The following is a 22,830-nucleotide window of genomic DNA, read 5'->3' on the forward strand; positions in this document are numbered from 1 at the left end:
AATACGTAAATATTTGCACTCGTGCATAAGACCAGCAACCACAGCGGTGCAATTAACTGATGGAGGAGCAATTGTGGTGAGGAACCAAATTAGACAGCCATAAAAGAGCTGGAAATGAGCTGACTGGTCTATCCACTTACGTGAATATGGTTCAAAAGACCAATAAAAAATGAAACTACAGATATCAGAATAAATATAGCAACATTTAAACATGAGTGTTCGGCAAAAATACCTGGAAGTGAATATAACTCAGTTGTTGTTTTAATCATACCATATCCAAATTATACTGTTCTCATCCACTATATGTAAGCTTAGTGTCTTTACTCACTTTCGTTAGTCATAGTTTATAGACCCTTTTTATTTCTAACCTATTTCACTACACCTAGTGTTTTGTGGATATACCATGCTGTTTGACTTGTGTACACTGCTATTTCTGTTGTGTGTATCATTCTAACCCTGACTCAGCTTTTTATACTTAAGCCTTCATTTTGGTTCTTTCTTTAAGAAAATACATGATGCCTAAAAGTCAATGGGACAGAGTGCATCAGAATAAGAAGATAAAAGACAAAAAATAAAAATGCAAATAAAATGAGGTACTGATAACATAATAAAATATATCTACAAATTGAGCAATAAGACAACAGGCAAAGTGTTGTTGGAGAATGATGTCAACAGTTAAGATCAGTAATCATGTATGGACTCGTCATGAAGGGTCAACACAAAGTGCAAGTGTACAAACTTTAGTCAAGGTTAGAATGATATACACAACAGAAATAGCACCAGACATAAAACAAATAAGCAAGAAATAAGAAGGGGGTTATGAACTAGGACTACAGAAAGCAAGTAAAGAAAGCAAGCCCATATGTAGTGGATTAGAACACTGCAATTCGGGTACAGCAGGATTAATGCAGAGACTGATTCACAGTGACTTATATGCATTTCTTCCAAATAATGAGTCACAGTAACTTTTTTGCATTTTTGCTGAACACTCATATTTATATGTTGTTATACTCTCAGCTTTGTAGTTCTATTTTGTATCAATCTTGTGAACCACACCTACATAAGCAGACAGATCCATTTCCCAACACCGGTACAGCTATGTATTTCGGTTCCCCATCGCATTCGCTCCTATGTCAGTCATTTCTGCTGCCTTGGTCAGCTGACTTCCTCACCATACTGCATTAGTCACTTCTCTTTTGTGCTCTGGTTGTTTGTCTTACGCACAAGTGCAGTTATTTATTTATTACCAAGTTCACCTCTGTTTCAGTTCCACACATTTGTTGCATGAGAGTGCAAAACCCCATGACATGACTGGCCCGAACTGCACACCTTTACGTTTCCATAATTACGTGAGTACATCATTTCCACAGCTTTACCTTTCACTTTGGTATGTCACACCTTTGGTTCTTGTATGCTAGCAGCTCCTCTTCTTTGCAGTTGGTAGTACCCGAATATAAAGCTCTACGCTTTGAAACCAGTTGTATAATGAATGAGAAATTAATAGCAATTGAAGTAGATTTTTAGTTTTATTAATTAATACTACTAGCGACTATTTGCAGTCAGTTGCATATTGTCATTTACAAATCTTCTGTAGTCACAAAACAATTTGTTGCGGTAGGAACATGGTACTGCTTGATTATTAGGTGTTACAACTCAAATGAAATTTGTTGCCGAGTTTCCCCAGGCAATGTATTGTTCCTAAAGAAAGTCAATCTTATGTTATTGGGTATTTTCGGAGAACTGAAGTAGAGACTTGAGGATATTACAGAGCAATCGGCTGGAGACAAGTAGAAGGGTGTAGACACTTCACTGTAACATTCTCTTGCTGTTTGTTGTAACTTAACTGTGTATCAAGCACAACATGTTAACCTTTTGTCATGTACGTGCATTTTCTTTGAGATCTGCTGGAATTCACAAACCAAATGCTCTTCTCACAGAAAGTGAAATTACAACTCAAATGTCAATGTAATAGGTGGTGTTTTGCATCACAAACACATCCAGTGTATAGACCACCACCAACATTACAAGTAACATCAACAGTGTCACATAGCTTCAGTCCATAATATACTGTGAAGATGTGTGGAGTTTAAACATGTACATTTTCTTCTATCACTATGAAGGAGCTACCTCCAAATCACACACTAATTTAGAAGCATTTGTTAATGAGGTCAAAAAAAATGGTTCAAATGGCTCTGAGCACTATGGGACTTAACATCTGAGGTCACAGTCCCCTAGAACTTAGAACTACTTAAACCTAACTAACCTAAGGACATCACACACCCAAGCCAGAGACAGGATTTGAACCTGCGACCATAGCGGTCGCACGGTTCCAAACTGATGCACATAGAACTGCTCGGCCACCCCGGCTGGCAATGAGGTCACTATGGGTGGTTGATGTAAGAGTTGAAGTAACCACTGTTTTGGAAAGGGAACTTCTAATTTGTGAAAAAAAACAAACAGTATAAATGTAACTTCTAATAATGGTGTAAATCAATACACAAGTACAAAGAAAAGAAATAGAGCAGTGTGATCTAAATTCAGTAGACCTCAAAGAAAAATATTACATACTTTCTGCACCAGAGTTTAAGAAGTTTTTTATGCAACAAGAGTAGTATCATCATGTTGGAATTTCATCATTTGACAAACCACAGTAAAAATTGCTGAAAAGATTTACTTAGGGTACAAAAATAGCAATTTACAAGCGTGTTGAAGCCTGCACACTTTGAACATGTCAATTATTAATCGTATCTTCCCCTTGAATATTAAATTTTATCCATTTTTGTGTGCAACAATATAATAAACTTTATTTTAAAAAATACAACCATCAGCCACTTGGTCATGTATACGACTGGTTGTCTGCTGTATTTATTAAAGTAATATAATCTACAGCCACAGAGCTCAACAACCAGTAAAGTGGATAAATTAATATAACAAACAACAAATATGTCATCAATCACTTATGACCTCATCACAGCTGGTCCTGACGGCCTGCCAGTAAAGCATGTGCCCAGAAACCAAAAGGGTTCCGGAATGAAATTCCTATCAGTCTACAGAAATTTTCAATCCATCTTTATCTAGCCTTCACCTCTCAATAATGTGGGGAGTCATCAGAAACAACACGCGGTTCGGATTCCATATTAATCTGCAGCTCCCCTTTCCCCACCAGGGTAACGCATAGCATAGGGACACGGAAGTCGCCAAAGTGGCATCCAATACGTGGGCCAGCCTGAATGCGGTTTTTAATTGGCTTACTATGCTTGTTTAGAGAACTATTGGGCTGATCCCCAAATACTGCCACACAGAATATCCACTGCTACCCTGACCCACAATATGAAACCAGCCACCTTCAACTTATCTTTACTGTTGTTCTTTTTACACACAAACATAAGCTGTCTAATCTGCTACGGGCTTCTTTTCATCACCATTTATGTCATACTTCCTTTTAAGTGTAGTATTCCATATTAGTAGTAAGACCACTAATAAAATGCATGGCAAAATGTGTGCTTATGGGCCATTCCCTTTTGTCAGGTGCTTCCCTGTCCAACTACTCACACTGTGTCATTAGAGCCACACCAGGCAATGCAAGAGCACTGTCAGTCATTGTGGCTCGTATCTAACATCGTAAGACGAACTACTAAAACTAAATAGTTAACAATGTAGGAAAAGACAGACTGCTACTTACTGTAAAGCGACATGGGCCCCAATGTGTGCTTGCTTACGTGTGTGAATGCCGTGTGTGTCTCCCTCTTACTGATGTAGACTTTACGTTAAGTAGCAATCTCTCTTTCCTTACAGTGTTGATATTCAAAATCAGTTTTAATTACTAATACAAAGTTTATCCTTCAGCTAATTTTCAAATTCTGTAGTCCCCAATTTTACCTCATTATTCCAAACTTGAAGAGTTATTTTGTAAGTATGGAAAAAGTTAACTTTCCCTGAATTCAAGCAATAAATTCCAGATACAAGAAATATATGTCTCCATACTCTACAACAACTTCTTCAAAAATTGTTCAAATTGTGATTTATTTCCTTTGTGTATTATATTTGTAATTTATGTTAGATCTTTCATCACGGATAGCATTCTGAAAATTTTCCGTGACAGAGAGTATTTCCTGATGAGTAATGCAATGAAAAGTTAAACAATTTGTTACAGTTCGTCTTTCCCGACTAACAAAGCCATTTTCACTAGCGACCACAGTTAGCGCAACATCAGTACAAACTGCAGAGTATTGTTTTTAAACTGTCAGTTTTCTCAATACACTTTGCAATTTATTTAAAAATATCCAAATATGTTTCTCTCAGAAACTGAAGTAATGCCAGTAACTCTACGTGTACAGAAAAGTCATCCATTATTATGCAAATCTAAATCAGTTGTTGATTAAGATCTGTTCGAACAGTGCTCTCACTAACACAGGAAGAATACAAACAGTTTGCCATTAAATTTTTTACTTTCTTTTTTATTTTATGTCCCATATCAAAAAGTCAACTTTTACAATGTTACTGACAAAGCAGTTTTCCAAAAGCATTCAGCAGCATTGTCATAACCAAATTCTTCTGCAGTTTCAACTGCAGATTCTTTCCTAAGAATGCAGTCGCTGAAACATTTGTAAGCTTTCACTATTTTTAAGCATATAGCATATTTATTTATTTATTTTTCAGCTAATTCAACCTACACAAGATGAGCCTTTTTAATTTATTTAATACATTTTAAGAGGTGTTGCCATGTGTGTCTGTCCACTGCCGTCTTCTGTGAGTTGAAGCTCGCAACTTTCCTGAGTTCCTTAGCCCAGCGATCAGGTGGTCTTCCTGGTGGTCTCTGTTTTTCTCTGGGACTCCACTCTAAAACTGATTTTGTCCCTCTTCCATCCTTCGTTCGTGTAATATGTCCTGCCCACTTCCATTTTAAAGTCTTAACCCATTCTATAATATCTTTTACTCCTGGTATTGCTCATATGTCTTCACTTTTCTGTCAATTTTTCTTAGTGAGACCAAACATTGACCTTTCCACAGTCTCTGAGCAGTTCTAAGTTTCCTTTTGAAAAATTCATTTAAAGTCCAAGTTTCACACCTGTACATTAAAACCGGTAGGACGCACTGATCAAAAACTGTCTTTTTTAAGTAGACTGGCATGCTACATTTGAAAACTGTTGCATTCGTTCCATAAGCCCTCCAACCCAGTTTAATTCAATGAAAAATTTCAGGTCTCAAATCCCCTTTTGTGTAAATTAAATGCCCCAGATAAACGTAATCTGTAACACTGTTTAGGATGTTGCCGTTCAGTGTTACTTGTCATGCAGCTACCCACGTATGATGCATAGCCTTAGTTTTAGAGTGTTTCATTTTAAGTCCAACTTCCTGACATTGATAGGACTGCATTTCCATCTTACTGTTAGCTAGCACCACTATATCATCGGTAAATCCCAGGTTGGTGAGCCTTTTACGATTTATCCTTATCCCTCTGTTGTTCCAAATAATTTTGGACATAGCCATCTCGAGAACTGCTATAAATAACTTTGGGGATATAAGATCGCCCTGCTTTACCCCTTTTCCAATGGGAAATTTGCAAATGTTTTTCCTATGTTGATAGATGCTACAGACGTGTCATAAACGTTGCACAATATGTTTAAATATTTTGCTTCCACTCCTTGCTCGGCCAGTGCTTGTATGACTGCAGTGCGGCTGACAGAATCAAAGGCTTTTTTGAAATCAATGAAGGCTATGCATAGCGGCATTTCATACTCATTGGGTCGACTAATTACCTCACACAGTGCATTTATATGGTCAATCGTACTGAAACCCCTGCGGAATTCAGTTTGTTCTATGTGCTGTGGAATCTCCACTACCATTTTAATGCGATTTATCAGGACTTTAGTGAGCACTTTATATATAAGAGAAAGTAAGCTAATGGCGCGGTAGTTCTTTAGATCGTGAATACTTCCCTTCTTATGTAGTAAGATTATGTTTGTTTTGTTCCAGCAGGTTGGACTTAGGCCAGTTGTTTCTCTGTTTCCTCCCCTGTAATGATGTGAGTGAACTCTTTTCTTGAAGACTTGCTGCTTCAGAAAAGTCTAATTTCTTTTTCGTTTATCCACTGAAGCGAATCATTCGTAATGAGAGTAGTACCCATGTGTTGCTACATTAAGTCAAGAGAAATGTGGAGCAATATCACTGCCTTTGTTTTGGCTTAAGTTCCTGACTTCCCACCACAGGATAGTTGACTCAATGAGGCAGAATGTGGAGATCAATGTGTTTTTGTTCCCCATGGACAGCAATGAGCTGTGTACACAAAAATTCTGTACTTTATACGTGGTAATACGTCATGCACTCAACAGCAAAATAGGTGTACCGTAATTCCTGCCAGCATCTGTAACTTGCAGAAGCTGAATTAACTGAAGGATCACCTTGCATCTATTAAACAAATGAGAGTTCAGAAAAAGAAGTTAATTTATGGGATCCACAGATGAGGAAACTGGCGACAAACTCTCACAACATGCTAAAGTGTCACATCTGCAGAAAGATGGGCAGCAGAAAATGGTTTCACTATTTTTAAGGGTATGTACAACAATCCAGTCCTGATGGACCATTTCTGGCAATGAGACCTATCCAATACTGGACTGCAAGGATGCGCAACCGAAGTGCAGAACACGTATCATGTTCTGCACAATCTTAAACCAGCAGTGGAGGAAATTCTGAACCAGCAACGCGAAGATGGTACTACAGAGGAGCACAATGCTTAGTAATCATACCTACAAAATGTGCACATGGAAGTGAAGTTACCAGCAATCTGGTCTCAATAGATTGCTGAACCAACAAACTGCACTGAGGACACTAGAATGAACAGCATTTTGTGAGAGCAGTTTAATTTCTTCCAATGACTTATTAGCAGAGCAAAGGAGTTAACATCCCCCCCCCCTCCTCCCCAAATTAGATGGTCCAGGAGACTCACCCAGGATACAGGGTGTCACACTTGCCCAGAATTGAATCCATCTCACAGAATAAGAACCTGGGACAGTGTGCTAGCCAGCTTGGATGTAGTGTTTTGGTGGTTTTCCGCATCTATTTAGGCAAATACCAACGTGGTTCCATCATCTCATCTCTGATACATAATGCACGAACACTTTGAAAAATAACGTTACATCTGACCCCACAATTACACTTGACTCAGAGAAAAGGGGTACGTGGATATTCCCCCCACCCCACCCCACCCTCCAAGGGAAGGGACTGGGGGAGCTGACAGTAACTTTAAAATTATTTGTCCTGTACTGTAGGTACCCTATTATAAGAAGAGGGTTTTTTCCCAAATTTGTCATTCGAAAAATATGAGGTCATCCCATATTCGCTGATTATGCAATTGCTGCTGATGTCAACGTTTCTACACTGTTTAATAGATTAATATAGGGGTTGTCTTAATGTACAGATGAAGCTTTTACTGTTAATATTTCATACGAATTTGTTTTGAACAATCATGAAGGGTAGCACTTCATGTTCGAATAGTCTCAACATTACACAGGAAACTATGAACTAGCGAATACACCGATAGAATTTTCTCACTTTGAGAAAACTGAAGAGTGATTGCTTAATTGTTAAAAACCATTCATGTGATCTTGGCTATTGAATGGTTTTTAACAACTACAACAACCTAATGCTCTGCTTAAAAATTGACAGTTTCGCGAAACACCAGAGGAAATGCCATTAATTCTATGAACTTACGAACTTTTGTTGTATTTGAACATTTTACACTATGAAATCAATCAAAAATATCCGGAAACTTCCAAAACTGTACGTTTTTCGTATTATGTGCATTGTGCTGCCACCTACTGCCAAGTACTCCATATCAGCGACATCAGGTAGTCATTAGATATCGTGAGAGAGCAGAATGGGGCTCTCCCCGGAACTCTGGGACTTTGAACGTGGTCAGGTGATTGGGTGTCACTTGTGTCATATGTCTCTACATGAGATTTCCATACTTCTAAACATCCCTAGGGCCACTGTTTCCTAAGTGACAGTGAAATGGACACGTGAAGGGACACGTACAGCATGGAAGCATACAGGCCGACCTCGTCTGTTTACTAACAGAAACCGCTGACAGTTAAAGAGGGTCTTAATGTGTAATACGCAGACATCTATCCGGACCATCACACAGAGTTTCCAAACTGCATCAGGATCCACTGGAAGTACTATGACAGTTAGGTGGGAGGTGAGAAAACTTGGATTTCAAGGTCAAGCGGCTACTCATAAGCCGCACATCATGCCAGTAAGTGCTAAACGACACCTCACTTGGTGTAAGAGTGTAAACATTGGACTACTGAACAGTGGGAAAACAGTTGTGTTGAGTAACAAATCACGGAACACAATGTGGTTATCCAATGGCAGGATGTGGGTATGGCGATTGCCCGGTGAACGACATCTGCCACCTAGTGTAGTGACAACAGAAAAATTCAGAGGCGGTGTTGTGGTGTGGTCGTGTTTTTCCATGGAGGGGACTTGCACCCCTGGTTTTGCATGGCACTATCACAGCACAGGCCTACATTGACACTTTAAGCACCTTCTTGCTTCCCACTGTTGAAGAGCAATTCGGGGATGGCAACCATCTTTCAACATGATCCAGCACTTGTTCATAATGCATGGCCTGTGGCGGAGTGGTTGCATGACATTAGCATCCCTGCAAAGGACTGGTTTGCACATTGTCTTGACTTGAATCCTATAGAACACCTTTGGGATGTTTTGCAACGCCAAGTTCATTGAAGGGCCTCACCGACCGACATCGATGCCTCTCCTCAGTGCAACACTCTGTGAAGAATGGGCTGCCATTCCCCTAGAAACCTTCCAGCACCTGATTGAATGTATGCCTGTGAGTGTGTAACCTGTCATCAAGGCTAAGAGTGGGCCAACACCATACTGAATTCCAGTATTACCGATTGAGAGCGCGACGAACTTTTATGTCATTTTCAGCCAATTTTTGATCACACGGTGTAGCAATAAAATTTCTCATAAATGTACAGGTACTGTATACACAGCTTTTTAAAGTACAAATAACATCCAAAGGCAAAAATCTCCTTCATTCTGAACCCAAGTCAATATTTTATTTGTTTTTGAGAAACTGTGAAGATTTTCCAAATGGGTTGCAAATGAAAAATTCGGTCACTATCCACATATTAGAATATGGGGAAAAATGTTATTGGCTTTTAATCAGCTTTAGAACAAGATGATGACATTCAGGTGAAAGGAGAACGAAAATTAATCCAAAATTAAAGACCTAAAAAAAAACGAAATAAACCACATTAAACTGAATGCAATTGTAATTGTAAGAAAAAATTACTGTGGAAAGACATGTTGAGATAGTACAAACAAACATTGCGGTATGAGCAAAAATGAGAGAACTGGACTGAAGCACGACTTCTCTTTTATTTCTGTATTAGGTTGTCGTGTTACATATGACCTGCACCCTGAAAAATATTGCTGTCCACATTGTATTGTTGCTCAAGCACAGTGCTACAACACAAATTGGGGGGGGGGGGGGGGGGGGGGGGCGCTCAATAACACCAGCTATGCTGTGAAACTGGATGTGTGCAGAGAGTGGAGTAGCAAGCAGGCGGAAGTTACATCGTGTTGCCAGCCATGTGAGAGTGTACTGTGTACTTTGGCTTTTTATGAACACATACCACATTTAAATTGCAGTTTACCTGAATCCATTTGCACTCTGAATCTAAATGACAAATTGGACAAATAACCAACAATAGCATTCATTTATGCAGAATATGCTAGGAGTCTCGATTAGGACCAGTGGTGTACTTAAGTGTTTCATGCAGCTAAATTGTTGACGCTCACCATGGTGTGAATGAAAGGGAGTGTGTCAGGTGCAGGCTCTACACAGCCCATGAGACAGGGGCAGAAACACGATATGTTTGGAAGTTTCACGCCAGTATAGAGGCAAAATCCGTTCTAGTTTAAAAACAGTTGCATTCTCACGTGCCACCAGAACCACAACAGCAACATATTCAGAAGAAATGGGCAAATATTTGTGACAATGGAAAAGGCTGGAGAGATAAAAATGTGAACAATCAATACTAACTGTTTAGATAAATGTCTTACATCAACAAAAGAGTGTAATTTCGATTAGTCTGAATGTGCTAAAAAATAATTTTTTTCAAGGAGCCTAAAAAAAGTGATTATCTCGTACTTGCATAAATACATTGTATTAATATGATTGGAACTTCACAACGTTGGAACAGTGCCATACCAGCCCCTTCCAATCAGTGGCTAAATCACGAACGAAAGACAGGAAAAGGATCCAAAAATATTTTAAAAATATACACGAGTCTGGGGTACCTGTTTATTCAAAATAGGATACATCTGCTGGCCTCAGAGGTGGCCTACTGCACCATCTCAAACAAGGCTAATCTTGAATCTTTCATTCAAGAGGAGGCATGTTATTCAGCTATGAAATGGCTTTTTATTATGTCCAATGAGTCTGAGCATCATCATTCAGCAGCATCTAGTCCTAAAAGGCGAAGAATTTGTACACAATTGCTGGAGTCAACAATTCGAAACTTACACCAAATGGCTGTATTACCTGATCAGCCTGGATTCCCCAAGGTATTTACTAATTTTTTACATCTGGGTTGTATGTGTCGATAGTTACTGACTAGTGTCTACTCTACTACTAGTAACACTGTCACTAATGTTTATAACACGACATTACACGAATTCTCACTAAATTATCTGTATGAATGTCGGATCGACCTCATTACCGTACTGAATCACAATAATCTGATTCAGCTTACGCTTGTTTTCTTTGGAAAGAAGTGTTTATCTGGCACATACTATTCTATTTAGTTATCTTGTATCAAAGTAGTGTTAGTGAATCAAAGGAACATTCTTACCGCATTCAGATGAGGATTGAAGGTGAATTTGGTCTCTGGCTCCTTCCTTGGAGTAGCTATTGCTGTCACAGGAGTCACACTTCCTCCAATCATCTCCTACAAATACAAATAAATAGTAGTTAGATGTAATATAGAAACTGAAACAAATATGAAATGAAAATGTAAAAAAATAATTGCCAAACAAATCTAGAACAGAGGGAAGGAAGCAAGCTCTGTCCACTAACTCCCACCACCTAGGCTGCACTTGCATCATCAAACAGTGCTGGCACAAACTTGTGCTTACAAGTCAGTTTATGCTCCAAGCAGCATGACAGTCCCATCTATTGGTTGCTGTAGCAGCTGTCAACGGCTATGTATTTCGTATCTACAAAAGTAAAAACTGAGACAGGGCCATAACAGAAGCTTACAGGATTTGTGAAATCAAAATTTTTACTTTCATGTTGAGTAACAGTGCTTGCTGGTACTAATCACGAATCAGTTCTCCAAGCCAATAAGAAGTTACAAAGAGAGAGTTAAGCTTACACTATAGCAGTACCCTCCATTTTTATTGTGGCTTTAGTCATATCATGAACCACAGGAAATTCATTGTTGTTTACCACTTGTAAATAATAGGCCACCTGGGTAAATGGGTGCAAGGTATGATAATAGATGGGACCTTACACAACTGCAAATGTGGTTTCAAAAAGTTTTTTTTTTTTTTTTTGTCAGGGAAACAGTATCAGGAATTCTTGCAATCAACGACAGTGATTTCACACACACAAACAAAATTAGCACTTTAATGTAATCAGACAATGGGGAAGGCAGTTTCGAAACACTGTCAAAATGAATAATTTGAACTGAAATTTACCTGTTTCTGCCAGGAGTTATGGTGGTTTCCCAGGGTTATCTCTGAAAAAACTTCTCAATTTTTCTCACTGTCCTAGAGATTTTCTCTGTTTGTCTCACAGGCTGAGAGAGAGGATGGAGGCAACATACTATTTTTAGCTCTGTTGCTCACAACTTTAAGTGACACTGTTATTAATTTTTCTTGCTCCACTTCATAAAGTGCTACCACTCGCCATACTCTGACAAGTGGAAAGTGTATCTGTGCTGCCAGTGATGCTGCAGGAACCACTTCGTCACTCATCAACAGATGTAGTTACGTGCAACTGGCATAACAATCATTTTGTTATGGCTACATTCGTTAAGTTCTGGATCAGATCTCCAAGGCTTGCAGGGTACAGACATAAAATATGAGCAGGCTGAAACCTACCAATTCAGAACAATGGGCATTTCTTGCTCTCTTTGCAAACAAACTATTTCTGCAGTGACAAAGCTTGTGAAATATTTGTGTGGAGTGTGAACTGATGGCACCACTGTGAGTAATGTCATCATTTGAACTGGAAAGTAAAGAGGTCCATACATCATTGTTATCAGAAGCAGTGCTACCATCAGTTTACCTTCCAAAAAAAATTAAGGCGACTCATGATGTTTCTATCCAGACTAACCGCAGTATTCCATTAATGTAAATGACTGACTTGCTGCACAGTAACTAAACTATACTGTTATAAAATGTAAACACATTTTCAAAAATGGAAAAAAATGGCTGTTCCACTCCCACCTGCATTCTGCAAAAACAGATTCATTAGAACTGTATGTTTAGACGATATAGTGAGGGGCATGATACTGCTGCAGAGTGGTGGCGTTCAAATGCACACTTTTTACTGCTGTCAATGTTTCTTAACAAAAGTTTTTCTTCCTTCTCATAACCTCCCCTCGCCCCAAAAAGAAATATAGTAGACACCTGCTAGGCTAATAAGAATGCAATGCTGTTAATGCTTCAGAAAGAGCAGACTTCAAACACAAAATGAACAGTTAAACTGGAAACAAATTTGTGCCGAGATATTTAACACAGTGTAAAAGGAGAACAAGTTCTTGAGATTGTCCAAACTCACCTTCAACATCTTCTCCACTGAAGTCTGGTCCCGAGAAATTGACATCTGAAACAAGGAACACAACACTTTTGAGTTCCAAAAGTATTACATCAGAAAGGAAAAGTTATTTATGCTGGAAAAAGAGGTTAGTCACATTACATTAGACAGTGCAAGAAAACATAATACATTTTTAATTAACCAATGCCCATACAAAGAACAGCTACAAAAAGCTTTTTACAATCTACCACTTCATCATACATAAGACACTGTTGTCACGTACATTAATGATGACTGGTAGTTCACAATAAGTGCACTAGACTTTTATATTTTTTGGAAAATATGTATCTGAAAGAGATGCAGGCTATTGCTGATGCACTTGTTGGCTACTTTTCCACATAATCACCATCCCATCCCATCCCATTCCATTCCATTCCATTCAAGTAGCCTTCTCAAAGAATACTCTCACCAGCTCCTTCCCCCACTTCTGAACCTCTTTCTGCACCTACTCATTAGCTGAAAATGCAATTTAGCTCATGTCTACCTTCAGGGAGATGAAAAAGATAATCTGAAGGCATGAAGTCGGGGGGATACAGGGGGTGGTTCAGATCATTCCAACAAGTGTGCCTAGGAGTGCCTTGGTGGTGAAGACTGTGTGAGGACAGACATTGTGATCTAACAAGCACACTCCCCCGGCAGCCTCTCTCTCCTTTAGTTATGAATGCTCCTCCGCAGTTTTTTTTTGGGACTTACAATACTGATGTGCATTGGTGGTCTCCCTCAAGGCAGAAATTCAACAAAAATGCCTTTTCAGTACAAAACATTGAGGTAATGATTTTTTTTTTTTTTTTTGCCTGAAATGGTGGTTTTGAATTTTCTGACAGGTGGAAATTGGGTTTATGCCACTGGGACAATTGTTTTTTGTCTCAGGAGTGTAATGAGCCACCTACATTTCATCTCCAGTCACAACAGACTCAGAAAATCCTCACCTTTGAATTCAAGAAACTCAAGAAACTTGTGAAAGCTATTTATCCATTCTCTCTCTGTGTGTTCGAAATACATTTGCCGTAAACTGTTTTGGTTCGTGAAATAATTTCAGTATTTATTATTCCTTTTGCGAGTAGATAGCGGATCAAAGCATGTGTTTGCACTTTGCTGGATTTCTTAGAGACATCTTTCACACGACTGTACACTGCAACATGTATTTATATACTTCCATGTTCCTGCAATGCTCATTCTCATCAGTGGATCAACCTGTATCATTCACTGCTACAGACCCTCAAAAACAACACACAGCCCATTATGGCCACAGTACACTTACTTTTTTAACATTCCTCCTAGTAGAATGAGCTTCTGAAAATACTAATGAACAGAAATTTATGAAGTTAGGATAAGATTTACTAGGATGGCTGACTGGATAACAGATTTGTTACTGGGATAACATCTCTCAGGACTGGTACAAATAAATTATTTTATCCGTCATGTTTTGGTTTCAGAAATGAAATATTAGTAAAGTGTAGATTAAGAGTTGGAAGAAACTCAAGTGCTAACAGAATCAAGATGGTGAGTGAAGAGTAAATAAATTATGCCAGGTGGATCAACCGAAGTATCAAGAATTACACTATATGTATTTACTTTCAATTGGAAAAATAAATGATAAATTCGGAGATTTCTTTCTTTTTTTCTCCACATTTAAAACAAAAGTGCAAATGTCTACAACTGCAGACAATTATTTCACCACACAATAACACCGAAAAATGCTAACATTTATTTTCCCACATTTTATTTGACGTCTAAGTGTTTTAAGAGAATGATATTGTTCAACCTTATATGAAAATTCTAGTTTTGTTACCAGTTACTGATCCCTGCTGCTTGCACAAATAAGCATTTTCAACAGACTTCTTAACAGAGTTTGGAATGTACATTTAACAACTGATGCCTAACCTTCAGACTGACACCAATAATCAGAATTTTCTTAAGATAACAACCATTCTGGATACAGCTTCTAGAGGTAGATATAGTGACTTGCAAAAAAATTAATTACGCTCCACTGCTACACTTCACTTCATATTTACTTTTCTTGAGTGCTGTAATGCCTGATCAAGCAGATCTGATATTTATTGAAAGTGCAATGATGAAACTGAATTGTTAAGGGCACACAATGAAGTCAAATTACTCTTCTTATGTGGTATTTACAAAGATTTTGAACCCAGTGAATTAAAGTCTTTGGCAGAACACTAAACTAAAGATTTAACGATTGCTTTTCTGTTGTCCCTCTGAAATTTTCCACAATGCATATCTTCAGAATTAAAGAGGAGAAAATGAAAGACATGAAAAACCCATGGACATTAGTAGCTTCTAAGCAATGGCTGCCACTTATCTCACTTAAAAATGAGTTAACTGTAACTTTCTGGTAGACTGAACTGTCCAAAACAGGAGCTTGCCTTCAATGGCTGATGTTTTTACTGTGCTTTGACACCTCACTTCGTAAGAACATTTCCCATGGAAATGCAAGACAGTACATTTTAATGCCAGAACAGCTCACTGTTTTAAAGTATAGGAAGTGTTGTAAAATGAGACACTTCATAGCAGAGGTACAGATTAACAATCAAGCAAGGAATATGAGTACTCTCATTTTTATGACAAGATAAAAATGCTGACTTTTAATGTGTGAAATTCGGAAATAATTTACTCTTTTTTTTTTTTTTTTTTTTTTTTTTAAACTTCAAGTTTGTTCCCTGGGATCCAGTGGAACCTACAGTACACTAAACCAAGTAATCATTATTGTTAAATTCATTGTGTGTGTTCTTTCGGACATATCTAAATGTCCAAATGGATGCACATCTGGCTCAAACTCTTATGGGAATCGGCGAAATGCTTTGAGTAATGAGAATAATGGACAAGGAGCACTACCTTTGTAGTGTGTGGATAAGTTCAGAATCTGGGTCTGACAGAAGGCATGCTAGGAAGGCATTGTAGAGTAGTCCACACAGTTGTTGACCACTGTGTGTGCATGGTGCAGAGGTCAACGCATCTGCCTAGTAAGCAGGAGGCCTGAGATTGAATCCTGGACTGGCAGAAGTTTTCAACTTTCGCCATTAATTTAGTCAATGCTCACCTGCAGCCAATGTCTGTTAACCTCTGTGTCTTTATTATTTGTCAAACTAGCAATTCTTAGCAAAACATCTTTTTGTTTCCCTGCAGCCAAAACAAGTTTAAGGATGTTAAAATCTGCCTAAGAAATACTCAGAAAAATCTTCAACACAGTATGTTCACATGGACGGGCTCACAATATTTTCGAAAACAATCAGTTTTTATGGCACACAATGATCTCTTTTAGCATTACACATTCTATCCTTGAAGAGGTAATTGCCAAAAAGAATTATGAAGTCACAGCAGCATTACGGGTAGTAGTAGCACACGTGATTGCGATCAATTATGTCACTCCTATCAGCAAGATATTTTAAGTTATTTCTTAGATTAGAATTACAGCATCACTGTGTTTTTGGAGGAGTGAAATTTATAATCTAAAGAGGCTACAGGGCTACAATACTTCCATAGTTTTCCCGTATCACAAGCTGGTAAAATGGATTGCTTTCACCAATGCCATCTAATTGAAGCTGTTACTCCTCCTCTAATATGCCAGAAATAATATTACATTATATCAGTGGTTAGACCAAGCAGGTCATGATCAATTTAGAATCAGATATGCTTACAAACAAAACTGTTACAATATTGAAAAAGTACGAGGGCTATCCAGAAAGCAACACACATTTTGGTCCTTTGCAGTGGTGGGCACAGTGAAAGACGCCATTTTGGTGCCCTAATGTTCCTACACTCAGTACGTGCCCAGTAGCGGTAGCATCTGATCTGTGTGCCTGCTCCTTTGCTTTCTGTGACATGTCAAAATGTGAGTTGCAATACAAAATCTCACCTCTCATGAAGCACATTATCTGATTAGGTTTCTGTTGACAAAAACTGCAAACCAACAGAAATTTATTGAGATTTTTGAGATGGGTACAGAAAAGGAATATCGAGTGTCAGCCAAGTGAGGCAATAGTGCACAATTTCAAAAACAGGTGTGTCATTGTTCACGGTGAGGAAGGCAGTGGTAGGTCTAGCCTTTCGAGTAACTGGTGATGAAAATTAACGACAAAATCCGTGAAAAGCCTGCACAGGGTGCCGAACGACCACCACCTCTCCCTAACATCAAAGACGTGGCTCACTACAAAATGCTTTGACACTGATGCCCAACTGCATGCCAGTATAAATCAGTGGTTACAATCGCAGGCGGCAGATTTCTACGGAGACTGTATTGAAAACTTGCGCCATGGTACAATAAGTGCCTCAATTTGAATGCCGATAATTTAGAAAAATAATGTAAGAGTGTACATTTAAAACGTATATAATGAAATTTGGATTTTCCATATTGTTATTTTTTTATTTCAAAATGTCGGTTACTTTCTGTATAGCCCTCATATTTCTATAATTAGAGTGTCTTGGTTGTCTTATGTTCACAAAAAATTGACGATAAAAACTCAATTAGCAGAGTTTGCTGTGGAGGGGGGGCGAAAAGGTGAAGTGTGTGTATGGGGATGGGACGGAGATAAATGAGTGTAATCCAGAGCGGGGGGATAACTGGAGAGGGGTAACTGAAGAGAGGGGGGGGGGATGGAGGAAGGGGAATTGGGAGGGATAGGAGGAAAGAGGGGGAGGAGCAATCGGAGTGGGTGGGGGAATACAAGGAGAGGAGGGGAGAGCAGAGCAGGATAGGGAGAGGAGTGATGGGAACGAAAAGTGTGGGGAGGGGGGGGGGGGGGGTTAGGTCGGGATTGGGAGATTCCTACATATCTCATTTGTATGCCTAAACTGTAGATACTTCTGTCTGCAATAAGAACGAAGTTCCCAGAAGTGTTGGTGCACAAGCCGTACTGTGCTGCAGCAGCAGCAACCTGAGGCAGCCTCTGACGGCACACGTATACGGCAGTTAGCTTCCGGGAAACAGAGGGTGCTTCCGAAGGACCGGCGGCCAGCGGGCGCCTGGAATTTTAATCGCGCCGAGCCGCCGTCTCGTCAATTATTGGAGTGCTAGCTCAGCCGGTGGCGCAGCCCCCTCCCTGCAATTAGTCGGCGGGATTCTCTACCTGCTGGAATGCCCTGGGCCCCCGGCAATCGTCCCTACGCACACGCGGGCGCTACGTCGACGCTCCGACACTGTTCTGCGTTCCTCCTCTTCTCCCGCCCACACTCGCAACGTGCAACGCCCCCAACCGTCACAGTAATCTTTTCGTTTAGATTCGCGAATAATTACATTGCCATGTTGCCATCTTTCTTCCTGCTCAGGATTGCTCTCTCTAATTGTGAGCACGTAAATCACATCTGCACAAGTTTTCTTCACTTATTGTATTCGAGACGAAGCACGAAGAGTAGAAGGTGTCTTCACTTGTTTTCCGAGTTGATCGAGGTAAGGCATACTATGCAAATCGCTCTGACAAATTGCTACAACGCTATATCATTACCCACTGACGGAAAACGAATCGCAACACCAAAATATAAAGTAGAGTAATGAAATTTCGGGAATACGTTAGTCCAGGTGAAATATTTAAATGATTAACACTGCAAGATCACGGATTAATATACGCACGATAAAAGCCATTGCAAATGTGAAATTCTGGTACATATAACAGGTGTAACCGTCAGAATGTTGAATGCAAACATACAAACGTGTATGCATTGTGTCGTATAGGTGCAGGATGTCAATTTGTGGCATGGCGTCCCATGTCTGTCGCACCTGGTCGATCAATGTAGGTGTGGTTAATGCTGTATGTGAACGACGCTGGAGTTGTCCGATAACGCCCCCGTATCTGCTCCACTGGAGACAGATCTGGCGATCGAGCAGGCCAAAGCAACATGTCGACATTGCGTTGATCATTTTGCATTACAACAGCGGTATGTTGACGTGCGTTATCCTGTTGGAAACGCCCCCTGGAATGCTTTTCATGAATGGCAGCACAACAGGTCGAATCACCAGACTGACCAACAGATTTGCAGTCACGTTGCGTGGGATAACCACGACAGTGCTGCTGGTCTCAAACAAGACTGCGCCCCAAAACCAGATGTCGCACGCACACAGGTTGATTGCAGGCGCTCAACTGGCCTCTTCCTAACGAACAAATGGCCATCACTGGCACACAGGCAGCAACAGGTGTCATTAGAAAACCCAACAGACCTCCACCCTGCCGTCCAATGAGCTCTCGCTTGACACCACTGAAGTCGCAAGCGGCGATAGTTTGGGCGTCTGGCTTCTGACATGTCCTTGAAGTAACCGTTGTGTGTCTCTGATGCCAACTGCTGCTTAAATTGTTGCTGCGGCAAAGTCATGCGCCGAACACGATGGTGTTCCCTCTTGGTAGTGACGCGTCGCCATCTGTAGCCCGGTATTGTTGCAGCCGTACATTCTCGTGACAACCGTTGCCGGCAATCACGTACAGTGGCTACATACTTGCCGAGTCTTTCTGCAGTATCGCAGAAGAAACATACATCTTCTCGTAGCCCAGTTGCACGACCTTGTTCAGACTCAGTGAGGTGCTGATAACGGCTCCTTTGTCGCCCTATAAGGCATTCGCTCACGACCGTTGCAGTGTGTACTTACAGCAAACCTCACTTGCATCCGCACAGTGGCACTACGAACGGCACTCTTAATGCGACTGGCGCGAAATTGGAAAAGACTAAGCTTACAAGTGCAGAAACACGCCTACCGACTTTACGTTGCACAACTCCTTGTTGTTGCGATTTATTGTCCATCCGTGAATGTGATGTCTAAAGCACAGAGTCTAGGGGGTATATATTATCCTACACCGCATTCTGCGTCTGTTGTTTATATAATTAACCTCTAAATCGAAATGTTATAGAATTCCTTGGCCGTACCGCTATTTTCTGGAGAGTGTTAACATAATTAGATAACAAAAATGAGAAAAAAGATCTGTCTACAGGACAGCTACCACAGCAACCAACAATCAGCGAATGGATTTCTGTAGTCAGGTCTCATATGTTCACCTCTCGGATACCTGAAACTATAGCTACGGCAGTGAGTATCAGACCACGCTCGTAGCCGGTAACGTAACCGTTTTAGTTCGTTTTAATTGCCTGCATTGTTTCTCAGCGGAGAGCGTTTATTTTACGCGACAGAATATCTGAAACTAGTTGCAAAACTGATAAGGCTATTGCTATCCCACTATGAGAACCCAATTCTGCACGTTAACGAGCAGCGTGTGAACGCACGCAGACTGGAAATGGACTGTGTAGCCGTTGTTGCCGCAGCCATACTGCGGGCGCGGCCGAAGGCGAAACGACAACGTCGGTCCCAGCTATGCTTAACCCTGCACTGGACGAATTTATTTTTACTAACTAAATCGTAGCACAAAAAAAATTAAGTAATCTTGAATAGGCAAAATGAATTTAACTCGTAAGAAGATGTAAATTTTCATTTATTATTACATTCTGCGTACAAAACCAAAAATATGCAAACACGCTACATCGTTCAGTCTGACTGTAATATGACATTGCGCAAAATTGCTACATCATGGAGTGCGACATAAAATAGGTTAGACTGGCTCCATTTAAAAGTCTGTACAATTAATATTTTGTAGCTTACAACATGTAATTCGGTACAGTATAGAAAAATAGTAGTACGCTTGGTAAACTATCACTCAGTCACCTTGAAATACATAGAAACAACATTACACTACAAAAAATTCGAATTATTCAGCGTGATAAATTTTGAAGCAGTAAATGCCGTTCTTCAGACACAGATCAAGTTCACGCTTTTCACACTGGACAACAGAATATGCCTTGCAGTTGGCACGCTTATGGCGTTGAGCTTTTTCATCATTATTGGCTACCTCTCCGTACATCTGTTGTTGGCCGAGCTGCAACTGGATACCTTCTCACTTGATTCTGAGGACTAGATGTTGGTCTACCTCGCTTTCCTTGTGTTCCTCCTACTTTGCAGAGGCTTCTACCAACATCCATTCGAAATTCGGACAATTTCAAAGTTTTTACATCTGTTTTCTTTTTACTCTACAACACGTTTGTGGAGAATACAGAAATTGATGGTTTAGCATCTATTAGATGATAAAATAGTCTGAAGTACAACTTTTTGCTCCTCATTACAATTTTTCTCCGTGCTCATGGCGCCAAGTGACCAGCGTCCTGTGTGATCGCCGTGTGTCTTTACGCCTTAAGTCACAAGTTTATAGGACTTTCATGTAGCAAAAATGCTACATCATATAGTGCATGTAGTGTAGTGCATGCACGTTTGAACGTGGTCCATACAATATCCGTCATTTTAGATATAATATCCGTCATTTTAGATATTTTATCCGTGCCACTACCTCCAACCCTCACCCCAAAGGCTGTTAACCCTCACTCAGTCCCAACATTTTTCGAAGTAGAAGTGACTGCTACCAATTTCGTTCAAATTGCTCCACGCGTTCTACAGTCTCAAAATGGCTCTGAGCACTATGGGACTTAACAGATGTGGTCATCAGTCCCCTAGAACTTAGAACTACTTAAACCTAACCGACCTAAGGACATCACACACATCCATGCCCGAGGCAGGATTCGGACCTGCGACCGTAGCGGTCGCGCGGTTCCAGACTGAAGCGCCTAGAACCGTCGCCCACCAAGGCCACCTCTACAGTCTCGCTTAACACCCCTAATAACGTCGGTATCAAGCTACATTCCTTCAGGCGTTCCTGGGCGATAGTGGATTACTGGTGGTTGAAAGTTTTTGTTTTACTGTTCCATTTACAATACATATCGTTAAAGTAGGAATCGCCATACACTAATCTGGACTGCTCTATCGAATGGGTCCGTCGAATTCCACCTTCAAGAAATATTTTGTTGTAACGATAAAATAACCGTTGTTTTCCGCTAACACCGAGCATCACAAGAAATTCGTGACTGGCAATATTTGCCTGTGCTGACTCCATCTGCACACTGTGAATATAAGATCGCTAGTACCTGTTCAACCACCAGTGGGAATGGACACGACTCTTTGAGAAAAATCCGGTATACAGTGCTGTATCACCTGAGACAATGCTGAAGATACTCTCATATCATTATGATGGAGCTCAGAATGTGTTGTAGACTTCTACAATAGGTGGATGTCAATTATACTGAACGGTCGTCTTTGTAAATCACTTGTTGCCTTTTTGTAGACGGGTGCGAGCTACCATTTCTTCTAACCACTGGGCGCAGGTTTTTGGTTCGAAAGACCTAAGAGTACATTATCGTTAAAGTGGGGGCCAAATGAGCTGCAAATTCTGTAAAGAATCTGACAGGATCTCCATCAGTCCCTGTACCCTTACTTAATTTTGGCGATGATAGCTGTTTCTCAAAGCCTCTGACCGTATCTTAACACTCAACTTTTCGGTCATACGAGGATTAAACTCGAGCAGTACTTCTGAATTTTCCTTTGTATAAAAAAAAATTGAAAATGGTGTTCGCCGTTCCTACTTTTCGTCTGCTACCACCAATTTCAGTTCCTACGCCATCTACGTGCATCTGGATACGACATTTGATGTCACTGGCACCCTCCACACAAACCCGTAATTTTTTTAGGATTTACAAAATAAGTTTTGACAGGAAAATTCATTTCATTCAACATTTCTCGTTCTACAGTCATACGCTTTGTCTCACCCTCACGGCGCTGACGTCACTGTTTATTTAGTGATCCATTCGTTTCTCCTGGCAGAACGCTACCCATTACGATATTGTAAAAAAAAATTCTGACGAAGGATGGATAAGCTAATAGCACACATCCTAAGGCGTCAAGGGTTAATTTCGTAATGGAAGGGGAGAGAGGGACGGGGGGGCAGAGAGAGGGGGGGGGGCGAGTGGGGGGGGGGGGAGTTAATTTTAGGGAAGTCCTAAGCTTGACTGTGGTAAGCAGGTTCAAGTGAATACAGACTGCACAGTTATGTGGAGATGGGAGTACTGAATCGAATTGTGGAAAAAAGAAATTTGTGGCACAA

General features: G+C 40.2%; 1 protein-coding gene across 1 annotated transcript in view; it reads right to left on the reverse strand.

The window, feature by feature from the left end:
* Positions 1-22,830, reverse strand: part of LOC126413026 (AF4/FMR2 family member lilli) — a 423,561-nt gene that overhangs the window by 167,837 nt on the left and 232,894 nt on the right. Inside the window, exons 5-6 of the mRNA XM_050082919.1 lie at positions 12,818-12,862; positions 10,884-10,979 (exon numbers count right to left, since the gene is read on the reverse strand). Coding sequence (XP_049938876.1) covers positions 10,884-10,979; positions 12,818-12,862 — 141 coding nt within the window. The remainder of the gene's footprint in view (positions 1-10,883; positions 10,980-12,817; positions 12,863-22,830) is intronic.

Source organism: Schistocerca serialis, chromosome 7 (genome assembly GCF_023864345.2).
Source record: "Schistocerca serialis cubense isolate TAMUIC-IGC-003099 chromosome 7, iqSchSeri2.2, whole genome shotgun sequence".
NCBI classification, from domain to species: Eukaryota; Metazoa; Arthropoda; class Insecta; order Orthoptera; family Acrididae; genus Schistocerca; species Schistocerca serialis.